This window comes from Sciurus vulgaris (genome assembly GCF_902686455.1).
Source record: "Sciurus vulgaris genome assembly, chromosome: 13".
Lineage (NCBI taxonomy): Eukaryota > Metazoa > Chordata > Mammalia > Rodentia > Sciuridae > Sciurus > Sciurus vulgaris.
The window spans coordinates 43,893,947-43,910,831 of record NC_136474.1 but is presented as its reverse complement, the minus strand read 5'-3'; the positions used below and the strand labels follow the sequence as shown (position 1 = coordinate 43,910,831).

The 16,885-nt window shown below is 37.5% G+C and overlaps 1 protein-coding gene across 27 annotated transcripts in view; it reads right to left on the bottom strand.

Annotated features, from left to right (window-relative positions):
* The window catches only part of DLGAP1 (DLG associated protein 1), a gene marked incomplete at its 5' end in the record, with an annotated part of 892,564 nt that overhangs the window by 202,363 nt on the left and 673,316 nt on the right, over positions 1-16,885 (bottom strand). For all 27 annotated transcript variants that reach the window (XM_079108324.1, XM_079108313.1, XM_079108322.1 and 24 more), the window contains one exon: positions 2,528-2,705. In XM_079108324.1, the coding sequence (XP_078964450.1) occupies positions 2,528-2,705 (178 nt within the window). The remainder of the gene's footprint in view (positions 1-2,527; positions 2,706-16,885) is intronic.

The following is a 16,885-nucleotide window of genomic DNA, read 5'->3' as shown; positions in this document are numbered from 1 at the left end:
ATTGTGAAAAATGAGGATAAAACAAGTCTAAATTGTACCAAAATGAGGCTCCAACTATTTCCTTGAGATTGGGATAGTGTGCATCATTGGCGAGGATTAACTAGCACTGACAGGTTTGCACTGATAGTGTGAGTTTCTTTTTTAACAATTTTTTGTTGTTGTTTGGTATCAGCAATTGAACTCAGGGGCACTTCACTACTGAGCCACATTCCCAAACTATTTATTTTTTATTTTGAGACAGGGTCTCACTAAGTTGTTGAGGGCCTTGCTAAGTTGCTGAGGCTTTCTTTGAACTCGCAATCCTCCTGCCTCAGCCTCCTGAGCAGGTGAGATTACAGGCATGTGCCTCTGCAGCTTGAGATTTCTTTAAAGGAAGGGAATGTATGGTGTTTCACTGCTGGAATCCCACAGGCCAGCCGTTCCCTGGTCCTCTCCCTGCCCTGTCCTTGGAGGCTGATTGTGGCCCTTGACTTTGCTCTTTATGATTCCATTGAGATCAGGAAACTATTTTGCTGGCAGAGATGAAGTGACAGCAGTGGTCCTATTACAGGGTCATTCTCCTAGTCAGATCCTTCAGTGACCCGCCTACCTTTTCGTCATTTCTTTCCCAAGTTCGTTATTTATTTCATCCATATAAGCATCACAGCTATGTCATCACCACCACACCACCACCGTCACTGCCACCAGTGTCACCACCATCACCATCACCACCATCAACACTGTCATCACCACCATCACCACCATCACCACCATCACCACCACCACCAAAAGCATTAATTTTCACTGTCTTCCACACTAGCCCCTGCTTCCACTGTGATCACAATGTCTTCCACACTAGCCCCTGCTTCTAGCCTTTCATCCTCTAATCTTTCCTACATTTTGTTCCCAGATTAATGATCCCACATAAAAGTTCTCATAATACCTGTTACCTGCTTAAAGGCTGATGTTTTATTAGTCTCCACTAATAAAGACCAATCTATTCCTTTTTTTTTTTTTTTTTTTTTTAAGTGAATAAAGTCCAGTTGTCTGGACCAGGCATGTAAGGCCATACATAAAAAAAAAACGTTCAGGACAGTGTTCAGAATGGATTTCCCAGTACTGTCTCTACAATGTTCTAAGCTCCAGCAAAAGTAAAGCATCTACTATTTCCTGAATATGCTTTAGGTTAGTATTTTTCCAAAGTTCAGATCAAATGCCACATTATTAGAATCACTTTGAATATTTATTAAAATGTGATTTCCTAGACTCCATTTCTGAAAGTTCTCTCCTGGGTCCTTACCATCTTTTTGCTAGCCTTGAGATCTAGGTGACAATTTTGTGGCCACAGGGAAGGTCCCATTTAAATTTGCATATCTAACAGGTGTTTCTAGGACTACTATTAGGAAAATATAAAGCAATTGGCATAGTGACTGACCTAGTAAGTTCCCAACAAAAGTTGGCTCTTACTCAAGTGTTTTTTGTGGTGGTCAAGGACATAATGATTGTTATGAAACTTAAATTTTTTTTTTATATGCCCTCCATTAGATTATAAACCTCTGGGGAACAGGTATTTTGTGTACTTATTGTTGGATAATTTGCAAAATCTGGCCTACTCTTTTGCTCGAACAATATTGGCTAAATTAATGGTATAGTGCTTGTTATTACTATTTTTTGGTACCAGGGGTTGAGACCATGGCTGCTTTACTATTACTGAGCTATATTCCAAGTCCTTTTTATTTTGAGACAAAATCTCACTAAGTTACTGAGGCTGTTCTCAAACTAGAGATCCTCTGCCTCTCCAGTTGCTAGGATTACAGGCATACACCACTGGGCCCAGCATACAGTACTTATTTTTAAAAAATGTGATATAAATTTATATGCAGAGCCTCTAAGATCATTTATAAAAATTCTCTTCTTGGGTTAGCTCAACGGTAAAACACTTGCTCAGAGCATATGCAAAGCCCGGAATTGAATCCCCAGCACCACAAACAAAACAAAACAATAAGAACACCCTTCTTTATGCCTTCCCAGGCACTTTCTGCTCCTCTGATGGCCCCTGAAAACTGCAGGGTCAGTTCCTCTGGGTCCCAGGTTTTCTCATCCCTTGAGCTATCTTTTCAAATCCTGAGGCTTTGGTGGGAGAACCTCAAGAGTTTTAGCTGACTCTTTTGGATGCAGTATTCAGTCACCTGTATTGAGTCTTCATCCTCAGTCTTGAGTTCTTCGCAGAGGGACTCTCATTACTAAGACACAATGCTCCTCAGGACCCAATTGCGGTAAGTAGGTCATATATTGCTTCTGTGTGCCTGAGTCCTGTCTTGTGACCTGCTCCACACTTTCGTACTTTCATGATTAGATACCACCTTGGTTTTGCCACTAGCATCTATCCCGAACATGTGCATACTCTTTGTAGCACGTGACTGGACCACCCATCTGATCCATCAATGATCTTCTTGGGGAGTGACCCTATTTCCAACTCAGGTCCCCTCAGTTTTCACTAACCCTCTTCAGTGAAAGGCTCCTGCCACCACGGATCTGATGGGCTCACCTGGCTAATGGTGCTCATGGCTCGCATGTAGCTCTCATTCCGGGAGCGGAACTTTGGTGATGTGAGCAGGCCTGCAGGGTCCAGGCTGTCCAGGCTTCGGTTGATGGAGACTTCACTTACTGCCCTCAGGTAGCTGTGACTCCGAATCTGGAGTTTGGGTGAATGTTCATTGGATATCCTGGAAGAGAACAATGGAAGAGGTGCTTATTTATTCCAAAATGTAGGGAGGGATATGCAAAACTACCATCATTTATGTAGCACCTTAAACGACAGAGATAGCCTCCTATGTGTGTCCTCCCGTGACTTCCCATAGTGTCTCAGAAGGAAGATTTTTTTTTTTCTAGCTTCATGTTTTTGTTTTCCTATTTCCTTTTTTATTTTAATTAAAATTTTAATTGACATATACTAATTTTACGTATTTATGGGGGATGGTGTGATAGTTCAATGTATGTGTACATCATGTAATGATCAGATCAGGATAATTGATATATCTATCACCTCAAACATTTATAATCTCTGTGCATTGGGAACTTCAGAATCCTCTTTATGAGCTATTAAAATATAATAATTAGTGGTTATCAATCATAGTTACTGTACTGTGGTATAGAGCATTAGAAGTTATTCTTCCTACCCAACTGCACTATTGTATCTGTTAACCCTTCTCTCTTCAAATCCCCTGCCCTCTCCCTGCCTCTGGTAATCACTATTCTGTTCTCTACTTCTATGAAATTAAAATTTTTAGCTTACACATATAAGTACATGCAAAATTTGTCTTCTGTGCTTGCCTTATTTCACTTAACTCAATGTCCTTGAGTTCCATTCAGGTTGCTGTAAATGATAGGACTTCATTCTTCTTATGGCTGAATAATGTTCCATTTTCTTTATGCACTCATCTACTGATGGACACCTAGGTTGACTTCATATCTTAGCTATTGTGAATAGTGCCACAGTAAATAGAGGAATGAAGATGTCTCTTCAACATACCAATTTCATTTCCTTTGGATATATACACCTAGTACTAGGATTACTGGGTCATATGGTAATTTTATTTCTAGTCTTTTGAGGAAACTCCATACTGCTTTCCATAATAGTTATACTACTTTACATCCCAATAATAGTGTGTGAAAGTTTCTCTTTCTTCACAAAGGAAACTTAGTGACAGGAAATCATCAAGATCTGATGATATTGGAGCACAATTAAAATTCTCTTATTCTTTCAGCCATGAGGTAAACTTCCTGTTTACATGGTCTTAGGCATCCTAGGGATGGAGATAATAGCAATAACTGTCCTGCCCAGAATTCTGTATTGTGTAACGTACAAAATTTCCTTTGCATCTATTTCTTTCTTGGGATACTCTTTTTGCTCTTGGATTCTCTAGTAACAACCCGAGGTCTGTACCTGTATCTGTGTATCCGTTTACTCCTTTTTTCTTTTATCTATCCACCTACCTACCTTCAACTCTTTCATATGAGATTGAACTTAGGGAAACAAATTGAATCTTAGCCATTAAAAATGCACACATCTCTGAGTCCTGACATATAATGACAAGTATTTACATACTTTGTATTCTTTGGATTTATTCCAAAGACTATAAAAGTAGGAAATTCTCATTGAAAATAGCAGCCTATTCAGCAATACACAAAGCAGAAAATGTCTCTCTTCCTGCCTCTGGAACTTCGCACCTTTATGAGAACTACTCATAGCAGCTTGATGTATATACTTCCTCACTTTTCCTATAAATAATTTAATTTATTTAGTAATTTTTAAATTTTGTTTTCACATGAAATCAGGGTGATTTTTCTTTATTATTATTGTTATTATTATTATTGTTTTTGGTGATCTTTTTGGTGTTTTATGTGGTGTTGGGGATTGAACCCAGGGTCCCAGACTAGCCTTGAATTTGTCATCCTCTGCTTTAACCAACCCAGTAGCTGGGTTTACATGTGTTAAGTCACCATGTCCAGTTATTTATTATATTTCTTTAATTTTGATCACAATAACGATTGCAACTAAAAAAATTAAAGTTGATAGGAAAAGAGATGTATATTCAATACAGATGCTATCTTTTATCATTGACCTGGGGATCTAGCTAATGGTATTAGAAAATGAAAAATAAAAAGGAAATATAAATATTGCAAAGGAACAGAAATTTTGAGTATTCGTAGATTACATAATTATCTGAAAGATAAAGGAAGACTGATCGAAAAAATCAAGAGGACTAATAAAAGAGATTCTTGAGGTAGCGAGATACAAAGTCAAAATAAATGAGCAACTTTTCTATACACGTCCACCACCAAATAGAAAATTTAATTTAAAAATCACATTCAAATTTAAAAATTATAAAATGAATGGATATTACAAGAAATGTACCAGAGTTTTATGAATAAAATGATAAAACTTTATGAAAGGCAATAAAAAAGGACCAAGTAATACAACAAACAAAAACACACACACAACTTTCCTGGATGGAAATGCTTGATTTTGTAAAAAATTAAATTTCCCCTAAATTAATACATAAATTTGAATGCAAATGCAAGAAAAATCCCCATAGAATTATTTATTGGGATGTAGCAAATTCATTTGAAAGTTTACATGAAGTTCACAGAAGCATTATTTATAAGAGGTACAGGTGAAAACAACCCAAATATCCATAAACCGATGAACAGATAAAATGAAGTATATCCATACAATGGCATATTATTTAGACACAAAAAGGAATGAAATATTCACACAGGCTACAGGTGGATGAACTTTGGAAACGTCAGGCTAAGTAAAAGAAGCCAGTCACGAAAGACCACATATTAAGTAATTTCACCTGTATGAAATGTCCAGCAAAGACAAATCTACAAAGACAGAAAGTACCTTAATGGTCGCATAGAGCTAGGTGGAGAATCAATGGGGAAGATGGTAGCATAGGGGTGTTATTATCTAAAGGATCTTGAGTTTCTTTCTGGGGTGATGAAAATGTTATAAAATTGATGTTGGAGATGGTTGTGAAACTTGAATATATTAATCTTACTGAATTGTGCCTTTGAAACAGGTAAAATGTATGGTATGCATATTATGATCTCAATAAGGTTGTTAAAAATCTCAAAGTAATCAGATTTCCCTTCTGAAGGGAACTTGGAGAGTGGACTAAAGTGGGCCAAACTAGGGAAAGAAAACTAGTTAATGTGGTTACAATACTACAATAGTCTAAGCAGGTCGTAAGGACTAATATCAGTGGTACTTGAGAGGAACACTTAGGTTTGAGAATGCACATGAAAAGAGAATGTTAAAGATGAATTCAGAGCAGTTCAAAAATAAATTAAAAAAAAACCAAGAGGTTGAATGCCTTCCATCAGATCTCCACTGAACTTTATAGCTACAAGGATAAAAACAGTGTGGTGTTGGTAAAGGAACAGATAAACCAGTAGAATAAAATAAGAACTTGAAAAACAGATTCAAGTAAGTGTTTGAACTCAGTATACTGCAAAGATGGCAGTTGAAATAGGTGATGATATCAAAGACTTAGTAATGAGTTAGACTAGTTGTGCATCTATTTGTGGGGGGGGGGGAATGGATTCCTATTACCTATATAGATTAAACATAAAAATATTAAAGACATTCAAAGTTCTTTAGTGTTGCACAGAAAACTATGTTATATAATCCTAATTTCTATACATAAAATTTAAAAACCTACCAGAAAATTATGAAAACAAACAAGTAAAAACCTTACGCATGCACAAGGCCCTAGGTTCAATCCCTAGCACCACAAAAAAAAAAAAAAAGTATAACAAAAAGGGTCCACGTTGTAATATCTGGAAGTGACTTAAAAATGAACAAAAAATAATGCAATTAACTTAACAAAAAATGGACAAAGACTATGGAGTGCTAATCAGGGGAATAAGTAAGTTCACAGGAAGGTAAATTTATATGCCACTAAGCACATGACGAGAGGCTCAATTCACTAATAACTACAGAAATGCTAATGAAAAATGACATGTGTTTATAGATCATATCAATGCACACCCATGTCTATGTTCTCAGGTGGTAAAGATATTTCAAATGTCCTCTTAGCAGCAATTTATAAAACTGTACCCATTCTTTTTTTTTTTTTTTTTTTTTTTGTACAGGGGATTGAACCTAGGGACACTTAAGCTCTGAGACCAACCCCATCACTTTTTAAAAAATTATGTTATTTAGAGACACGGTCTTGCTAAGTTGCTTACAGCCTCACTAGGTTGCTGAGGCTGGCTTTAAACTAGCAATCCTCCTGCCTTGGTCTCCTGAGCTACTGGGATTACAGGCATGGGCCACTATGCCCAGCAAATGGTACCCTTTCTTAAAGCTTATGTGGAATTACTTAACTACAACAACTAAAAGAGAAAGTCTCAATAACTCTAAAACCTGAGAATTTGATTAGCAGTCACTTTTTTTCCCCACTTGCACTGATGGAGGAACCAAATTAAGAGATTTAGAATATAACACCCAGAGTAAACCTTGCATTTTACTGTTACAAGAAACTTGCCCTGTGGATTTTCCAAGTAGCTCTCAAACATGAAAACACCTTTGTCAGGTAAAGCAAATATTTCCTTTGTGATTGGTGCTATTATGGTGACTTACCCTGGTTGCTTTACAAATGTCCATGCCAAAAATTCCAACAACAAACTGAAGAATTCATTTTCTCTTAAAGGTCTGTTTTAGAAAAGGAGAGCCTAGTTTGAAGCATCTGTATCCTAACCTTCATTTCGTTTCAGAACTTCAGAGTGAGATGACAAACATATTTCTTTGGCTCTTTTGCAACCTGACCTGGAGCAATGATGATATTTCCAACATAAATGATATTGCTATTCTAAATGTTTATCAGGGCAGCTGTAGGGGTGGCTATTTCATAAATGGTGCATTTTCAAAGGAAGTACTGAAAGTCTGGTGGCTTGAAAATTAAGTGTCTGCTGGCTGAGACGGGGAAATGAGGCTTCGTTGCAACAATCAGTCATTCTGGCCACTTGTTATGAAGTAAGGCATAATTCCAAAATTTCAGAGTGCAAAATCATTCAGAAGGAATTGAATAGTTCTACTTCGGTGAGTCATTCCCGATGAAACCATGCATACTTTAGTAACACACTAAATATAAGGAAATGAACTCTTTTATCTTAATCACTTAGAGAGCAGAGTCCACAGCTGTCAACAGAGAGGGTACAGCATGTACCTGTGCTCCTGATGCAGAAATACTCAGCAAAGAAACACCAAAACATGATGTGTTGATTACTTTATCTTTACTTCAAAAGAAAGTTGATCTGCACAGAAAGGAAGCATGCATATTTAGAAATATTAGTTTTCATGTTAGATTATTTTTTTTTTCTTTTCTTTCTTTCTTTTTTTTTTTTCTTTTTGGTACTGGGGATCGAACCCAGGGTCTTGTACTTGCAAAGCAAGCACTCTACCAACTGAGCTATCTCCCCAGCCCTAGACTAGTTTTTGACATTGGCCTATTGAAGTAACATCCATCATTTTCAGCTCTTCATCAGAAATTACGTATGAAGATTAAGTTTTTCTAGTTCATAAAAACGGGAGCGACATATGAGCATTTGCTTGTTTCATCTGATAGTTGAATTTCTAGTTTTCATTAAAAAAAAAAAAAAGAAATGACCTTATTTAAATTGAAATAGGTTCATGGCTAAAGTCTTATTTTTCCCTAAAAATGCATCCATTGCAAATATTACTGCCATTTCTAGTGCCTAAAGTGTCCTTGGAGGATATGCACAGTGAGTCAATTTAAAGTTTTCTGTCATATGGCATGGTTGAAGCAAAAATATTGTATTAGGTTAAGCCGTGTGTAATTGCCAATACTGCCAAAATTTTAAATTATATAATAGCAATTTTGTACGGTTCAAGTTGATATATACTTTTAAAATTGCTTGTGTTGAACTTGGATAAAAATAAACAATAACTAAACAATAACTTATCAACCATGCACATGTATGTTTCATTTTGCAGCTAAATAAAGGTGATTTACAATAAAAAAAACAAAAAACTGAAGTGAGTTTCTGACTTTGCTGGATCAGCAAGTCCCATTCATTATCACATCCTTTAAGTGGCACCTAAAGACAGGAAGCCCTAAGGTGATTGTGAAGTTACTTTTGCAAAGAGAAAATGCAATACTCAGACTACAAAATTTAAAACCAATGTCTCTAAAGAGAAAATGATCAACTTTGTAATATATGACTAAAACTATGACTTGGGGTGATTGGCAATTTTTTCCTCCAGAGAAGTAAATGTTTTATGATTCCAGACCATTGAGTCTAATGGGAGAATCTCTGAAGGTGATGGGCCATCTTACCGATCCATCTGCACCCTAATTTTTGTTCTTTTTCACTTTGTCTTGACTCTGAGATATAAGCTATCCCATAGGACCCAGAGGAAACATTTTATTGGGTTAACTTTACTCTGTTTTGAAAATGAATGTATCTGACCTTGGTCATGACACTTTTATCGACTCATGCCCATAAACATTCAGGGCTTAAATGGAGAGGCTTCGATTCCGTGGACGTCAGTGTGGATAATGGCACTTAGTGGTAACAGCGCTCAACCACTAGCTTAGGGGCTTAAGCACAGTGTGTTTTATTAGTCAATCTACTTTGGTGAAACAGAGTCCAGCTTTCTTCTCGACAATCTCCTGTGTAATGTCTCTCTCTCTTTTTTTTTTTTTGGTACTGAAAATTGAACCCAGAGGGGTTTAACCCCCGAGCCTCATCCCTTTTTATTTTTTATGTTGAGACAAGGTCTTGCTAAGTTGCTTAAGGTCTCACGAATTTGCTGAGGCTGGCTTTGAACTTGCAATCCTCCTGCCTCAGCCTCCGGAGCTGCTGGGATTATAGGCATGCACCACCATATCCAGCTATGTTTTTATAAATGTATAAACTTTCATGAAAGTTGTTTACTTGTCTAGGTAACTCAAGGTATTTCCACTTAATAATAATACCTAACATTTATGACCATTTATTAAGCATTTAGCTATTGCCAATACCACTCTACAGATAAGAAACTGTGCCTTCGTGAGTCTCCACGTTGTTGAAGGTAACTTGAATGCAACCTTTGCCTTCTTCCTTCAACATTCTCATGCTCTTCCCATATTTCATTTCTTGGGAAATCTTATCTGGACTCTCATTTGGGTCCCTCTTTCTTAATTTGTCTGGAATATTTTTAATCCCCCAAGATATTACAATTATTTATCCACATTGTCTCCTGGGACAATCTCATCTACACAACAGCTTCTATTTCCAACTTTTATTTATTCACTCCCATATCTATCTGTGGTCTATACCTCTCTCCTAAACTTCAAAATGAAACTTTCAATTATTTACTGTGCATTTCTACCTGGATATTCCCCAGGTCCCCCAAACTCATCATGACCTCCAGCTGACACGTATCTTTACCCTCATAATTCCTTGCTTTCTTTTATTCCCCACTGAGATGAATGGCACCAAAGTGTTCAGCTGACCCAGGTCAGAAATCCAGGAGTTTAGCCTGCCTCCTTTCTGGACTGTCTAAATCCACTTGACCATCACTGTTCATTCTCATTCTAGCTTCCTATATGCATGTACAACTGGCTTTCTCTCTTCCCTAACACTTCTCCCTCCACTCCTTCCTTAGTTCAGGCTTCATTCTGATTCTCCTACAGATCCCTGCCACCAGTCTGACACCCTCAAATGCATCTCTTTTCTCCTGCTAGTTATTTTGACCCTCTCCTCCTTAGATTCCTTCTGTGGGGCCTCTGCCCATAAGACATTTTCCAGTCTTATCTTCTGCTACTTCCTCCCATGGTCTATGTAGAGCCTCACTCCTTGCTTGGCATAGTCTCCCTCCTCCTCTTTCCACCCACAAAACTCTTATTTCAACTCCTGTTAGCAGGTCACTAGGTGTTAGAGCATTTATTGAGGCCATCTATCTTCAGAAAGCCTCCTTTGTTCTCTCCAGACTAGATGAAGTATTCCTCCACCTGTACTCTGGTGCCTTTTATCTTTCTCTATCACACACTTGCCCCACTGATTTTTATTTTTTATTTTTTTTACATGTCTGTGTACTCTTTAGATATTTGAGCTCTCAGAAGGCAGAATCCGCCTGTCGTTCGTTCTGTTACACAGTGGTATGCTGACATGGAATTTTTTAAAAAGACTAATGATAATATCCAACACTTGCTTGAGAGTTTCTTTTATGCCAGGTACTATATTCAAGTCATCTCATGAAATAGATGAACAAGTGAATAAATAAATAGGGAGGGTAACTCAATTGATCATTGTTTTAGATATGAAACAGTTTGCTTTTACAAATTTTCCCTTTTTTTCATTTATAAAAACCTCATAAAGACTTTTTTTTTTTTTTGGCGGTGCTGGGGATTGAACCCAGAGCCTTGTGCTTGACAGGCAAGCACTCTATGAACTGAGCTATATCCCCAGACCCTCATAAAGGATTTTTAAAGAGGGTTACTGTGATGTAATTTACATACCCTAAAAATTCACCCTTTTAGAGTGCGCCTGTTGGTGGATTTTAGTACACTCACAGAATTGTATAGCTGGAATGCTGTCTAACTTGAGAACAGTTTCATTGTCTTCCCCCCAACAACCTTGCATCCATTAGTAGTAACTCTAGTCCTCCCTACCCCACATTCCTGGAAACCTCTAATCCACCTTTTGTCTCTATGCCTTTACCTGTTCTGGACACTGTGCATCTGGAACCATACAACCTGTGGACTTTTATTTATATGACTTCTTTTATTTAGCATGATGTTTCCAAGGTTCATGTTGTAGCATGTGCCACTACTCCATGCCTTTTATGCCTTAATTCTTGTGGGAATACATACCACAAGTTCATGAAAACTTGCTTTGTTTTCACTTTTTGGCTATTATAAATAATGTTATTTAGAAAAAATCATGCACATAATTTTATATCAGCATATAAAAGCTTCGTAGGAAAACATTATTCATGATAAAAGAGCAAGAAACTTTTCATTGATGGAGTGCTATGTTTTAGATGCTGTGTCCCCTAAAATCTCATGTGTGAGACAAATGCAAAATGGTTCAGAGGAGAAAAGATCGGGCTATAACCTTAATCTAATAAGTGAATTAATCCCTGATGGAATTAAATGAGTGGTAACTGGAGGCAGGTAGGGTGTGGCTGGAGAAAGAGGTTCATTGGGGGAGTGGCTTTGAGGTATATATTTTGTATCCAGAGAGAGAGTCTCTGTTTCTCTCTCTGCTTTCTGGTAATCATGGGTGCTGCTTCCTTTTGCCACTCTCTTCTGCCATGATGTTCAGCCTCACCTTGAGCCTCTAGGAATGGAGTCTGACTTCTATGGACTAAGACCTCTGAAACCGTGAGCCCTGGAATAAACTTTTCCACCTCTACAATTGTTCTGGTTGGGTATTTTAGTTGCAGTAGTGAAAGAGCTAACTCAAATGTGGAGGGACTTTATGACTGGCAAAATAGAAATAATAACACTGGCAAAACTGACCTGAGGGTGTAGCTCAGTGATGGAGCAATTGTCTAGCATGTGTGAGGTCCTGGCTTGATCTCCTGTGCCACAAAACCATAAAAGAAAACCCAAGACAACTATCTACCTGTCTATCACTGATAAAGATAATGATATAATAAATACAAAAACGGTTAAAACATATTTTGAAACATTTTCCTCCTTATTTAAATGACAAATAGACATTAATTCAAAAACCGTGATGATTTTTTTTGTAAGTACAAAAATATAGTTTGCATGATATTAATAGTATTAATGAGAAAAGGAAAGAGTGAAGGGAGTTGTATTGAAGCAAAGTTTCTGTATATTATTGGAATTAAATTAATATTCATATGTACTAGATTAAGTTAAAGTCTGTATTGTAAATCCCAAAGCAATCACTATAATACCAAAGGAATTTGAATGTTACACTAGCAAAAATGTATATAACACAAAATAAAGCAATAATGGAGGAAGAGAGGAACAAAAGGGGCACCTCAAAAACAAAAATCAAATGTAAATGCAAAAAACCCAAAAAAACAAAAAACAAAAAAAACCCAAAAAACAAAAATCAACATAGAAAATCTAATGCCATCATATATAGAGTTGATTAAACTGGATTAAACAACCCAGTCAAAAGGAAGAGATGGAGAATGAATAAAAAAATGGGATCCAATTGTGCTGTCCACAAGAGACGTGCCTAAGACTTAAATACACAAATAGGTTGAAAGTAGAAGTATTATAAAAGATGCAGCAGGAAGAAAAAAAAAAAAAAAAAAGAGAACTGGAATGAGTATCAAATATAGTTTAGGAGAAAATGAAATGTTATTAAAGACACATAGGTCTTTTCTTGTGTGTGTGTGTGTGTGTGTGTGTGTGTGTGCGCGCGCGCGCGCGCACGCGCGCGCATGCGCATGCTGGGGGTCGAACCCAGAACATTGCATTTGCTAAATATGTGATCCACCACTGAGCTACACTCCCAGCCCTAGGGACATTTTGCAATAACAAAAGTGTCAATCCATCAGGAAAAACATTACAATTATAAATATATATGCACCTCATAATAGAGTTCAATATATAAAATAAAAATAGACAAACTTAAAGGAAGAAATGAATAATTAAACAATAGTAGTTGGAGATTTCAATACCTGACTCTCTATAATTAAACATATTTGAATAGAAACTCAGCAAGGACCTAGAAAAGCTGAACCATACTAGTACCCAGCCAGACCCAACAGGCATTATAGATTACTCCACCCAACAAAATCAGAACACACATCTTTTCCAAGGACATATGGAACATCTTTAGGACAGACTACATGCGAGGCCATAAAATGAATCTGAGTAAGTTTAAGGGGATTAAAATTACACAAATTATGTCCTCATCACAAAAGAACTAAACTGAAAATAAATAACAGCAGGAAATCATTTTCTTGATTTCAACCATTATTTACCAACAAATATTTACAGAATACAGCAGGATTGCAGATACCTGACTTTGTTTCCTTAGTTCCAGACACTTGTATTGCCCAGCCACAGAGTCCCTTTTCAAACTTTACTCCTTTTGCCACATCACATTGTACCTTTAACATTAATTTTCTTTCCATTTCATAGAAGTGTAACTCCATAGAGGGATCTATTTCACGAATGGCTCAGCTCTGTTGGAAAAGCACAGCTTATACATGGGGCGACTTGAAAGATTAAGTACAAACTGAAGGAGCACACTGCCATGGATTCCTTCTGTTGTTCTTCCTCCACAGAGATTCAGTTTGGAGGATAAATGTCAGCATTATTTCTGGGAGACTTTGCAGTTGTTCAGTTCTGTAGACTTTGGCTATTTTCTAGAAGCCTCAGGGTGCAGGTGAAAGAGAGCTGAGGTAATATTCTTGGAAAGTCATCTGATGTTGCAACATTTTATTTGCTCCATCATCTTGCTCTGTAGAATAAGAGACTGATATGGTTGGGATTTCTGACTGTTCAACTAGAGTCACTATGAGAAAGTCACAGGCTCACTATGTGCAAAGTCATGTGCTAGAAGCTGAAATAACTGCTTTTAATTACATAGTAGCCTTATCCACACTGAAGGTGCAACCTTTTCTACAATGATCTTCCATGTATCTAAAATATATGTAATATAAAAATATAACATATATTAGGTCTTATATGTATTACATATGTTTTATCAACATCAAATGAATTTCTTCCAGTGTGCCAAATATGCATATCTAGCATATTTAGACTCTTGTGACACTTGGAATTCAAATATTCTTTACTCAGATTCTTAGGCTGAGCAACATTAGATTCAAAGCAATAAAAAATGCAGTCTGTAAGAAATAAATAAATAAATAAATAATTTAAAAAAATATGCCAGCTAATCATATTTCTTATGTTGGATGTTATGGAGAACAAATGATTCTTGCCTCTGAGAACTTCGCAGTCTCCAGGTTGAGACAAATGTGCAGAACTGACTTTAAGATAATCTGTGTGAAACAGATACATTCATCTGATTCTTGACAAAGGTGCTGAAAACATACATTGGAGAAAAGCCTTTTTAACAAATGGTTCTGGGAAACTGATTATCTATATGTAGAGTGAGACTGACCCTTATTTTTCTCCCTGCACAGAAGTCAACTCAAAGTGGATTAAAGACCTAAGAATTAGGCCAGAAACAATGTATACACAGGAAATAACTTTCTCAATAAGACCCCTGAAGCTCAGGAAATAATGCCAAGAGTTAATAAATGGGATGGCATCAAATTAAAAAGCTTTGGCACAGCAAAGGAAACAAAAGCATGAAATAAGGCAACACATTAATAAATGGGCAAATGAACTAAATAGACACTTCTCAAAAGAAGAACAGATAAATGACCAACAAATAGATGAAAGAAAGTTCAATATCATTAGCAATTAGGGATATGCAAGTCAAAGTTACACTGAGATTTCATCTCACTCCAGTGAGAATGGCAGTCATCAAGAATATAGAGAACAAAGTCAGGCACAGTGGCTCATGCCTGTAATCTCAGTGACTTGAGAGACTGAGGTAGGAGGATCACAAGTTCAAAGCCAGCCTCAGCAATTTAGCGAGATCCTAAGCATTTTAGTGAGACCCTCTCTCAAAATAAAAAATAAAAAGGGAGGGCTGAGGATATGTGGCTCAGTGGTTAAGAGATGCTGGGTTAAATCTCCACCCACTCCCCAAAATATAAACAATATTCAATTCTGGAGAGGATGTGGGGGAAAAGAAACACTTTTGTGCTGTTGATGGGATTGTAAATTAGTAAAACCACTATGGAAATTATTATGGAGGTTCCTTAAAAGACTAGGAATGGAACCACCATACCACCCAGCTATACCACTCCTCAGTATTTATCCTTAAAATCAGCATACTATAGTGATAAAAGAATGCCTGTGTTTATAACAGCACAATTCACAATAACCAAACTATGGGATCACCCTAAGTGTCCATCAGTGGATGAATGGATAAAGAAAATGTGGTGCATATACACAATGGAGTTTCATTCAGTCATATACGGATGATTTTTGCCTCTGCATGTTCCTGCATTTGCAGGAAGATGAATGGAATTTGAGAAATAAATGAAATAAGCTAAACTCAGAAAGTCAGGGGTGGTATGTTTTCTCTTGTATGTGGAAGCTAGACAGGAAAAAGGAAAAAAAAAGCTGGGGAAATCTCATGAAAATTGAAGGAGATCAGTAGAGTAGAGGAAAGGGTCCAGGAGAGGGGGGGAGGGAGGAAAGGGAAAATACTGGGGAATGATATTGGCCAAATTATATTGTTATGCAGTGTGCATGTGTGAACATGTAACAACAAATCCCACCAAATGTACAACTGTAGTGCACTGATAAAAAAAAAGAAAAAAAAAAAAGAGAGAGAGATAATCTGTGGTAAGCTTATAACAGGTGTTCAAGAAAGCTGCAATGAGAGGGTGGGAAAAGAAGAGACTCATTTGGAATGCAGACGTTAGGGACAACTTCAGAGAAGCTGGCTTTGAGTTAGACCCAGAATGGTAAGACTGTCACCAGGTAAAAATGAGCCAGACAGAAGATCCAGAGAACTGCTAAGAGCAAAAGCTTAGAGGCAGAGGATATGGTGGCAGATATTCAGGGTGCTGGGTGTATGGGATACCCCTGCCCAGGCTGGAGAATTATGGAAGCATGTTGTAATTTTCTGCTGGTCAAACTCCCCCATCAAACTGCAGCCTCCTGAGGGCAGCAGCCATGGCTGGCATGATGGGAATACGTCACTGTATTGCCAGATCTGAACACAGGTGCTACACATACTGAACTTTCTTAACTATCTGTTGTATGAGAGGGGAGGGTTGAAGGGGTGTAAAGATCTGTTCACACATTGTGACAAGGTCCAGTGTGACCTTGAAGTGGGGCCAAAGAGAATCAGGGAACCCAGAAGATAAAGATTGGCAAGGCCGTATGGGGCAGACTTGAAGAATGCAGAGGGGTACCTGCAGCACTCTGTTCCTGGGTGATGGAAGGTAGGAGGTGACACCTCTCCTCCCATACATAGACAATAGTCAGACCTGGAGGTATTTGTTTCTCTTTTTGGCAGCAGAAAGGAAATAACCTTTCTTAATTTTGCCCAACAGAGGGTTTTTTGTTTGTTTTTTCTTTGTACTGGGGATTGAACCCAGGGGCACTTAACCACTGAAACACATCCCAAGACCTTTTTAATATTTTATTTAGAGATAGAATCTCACTGAGTTGCTTAGGGCTTCTGAGACTGGTCTCGAAATTGGAATCCTCTTGCCTCAACCTCCTAAGCCCCTGGGATGGTGCCTGACCCTGGTGGAGTTTTCTTACTGACTGGTTGAAGATACAGCAGGGAGTATGTTAAG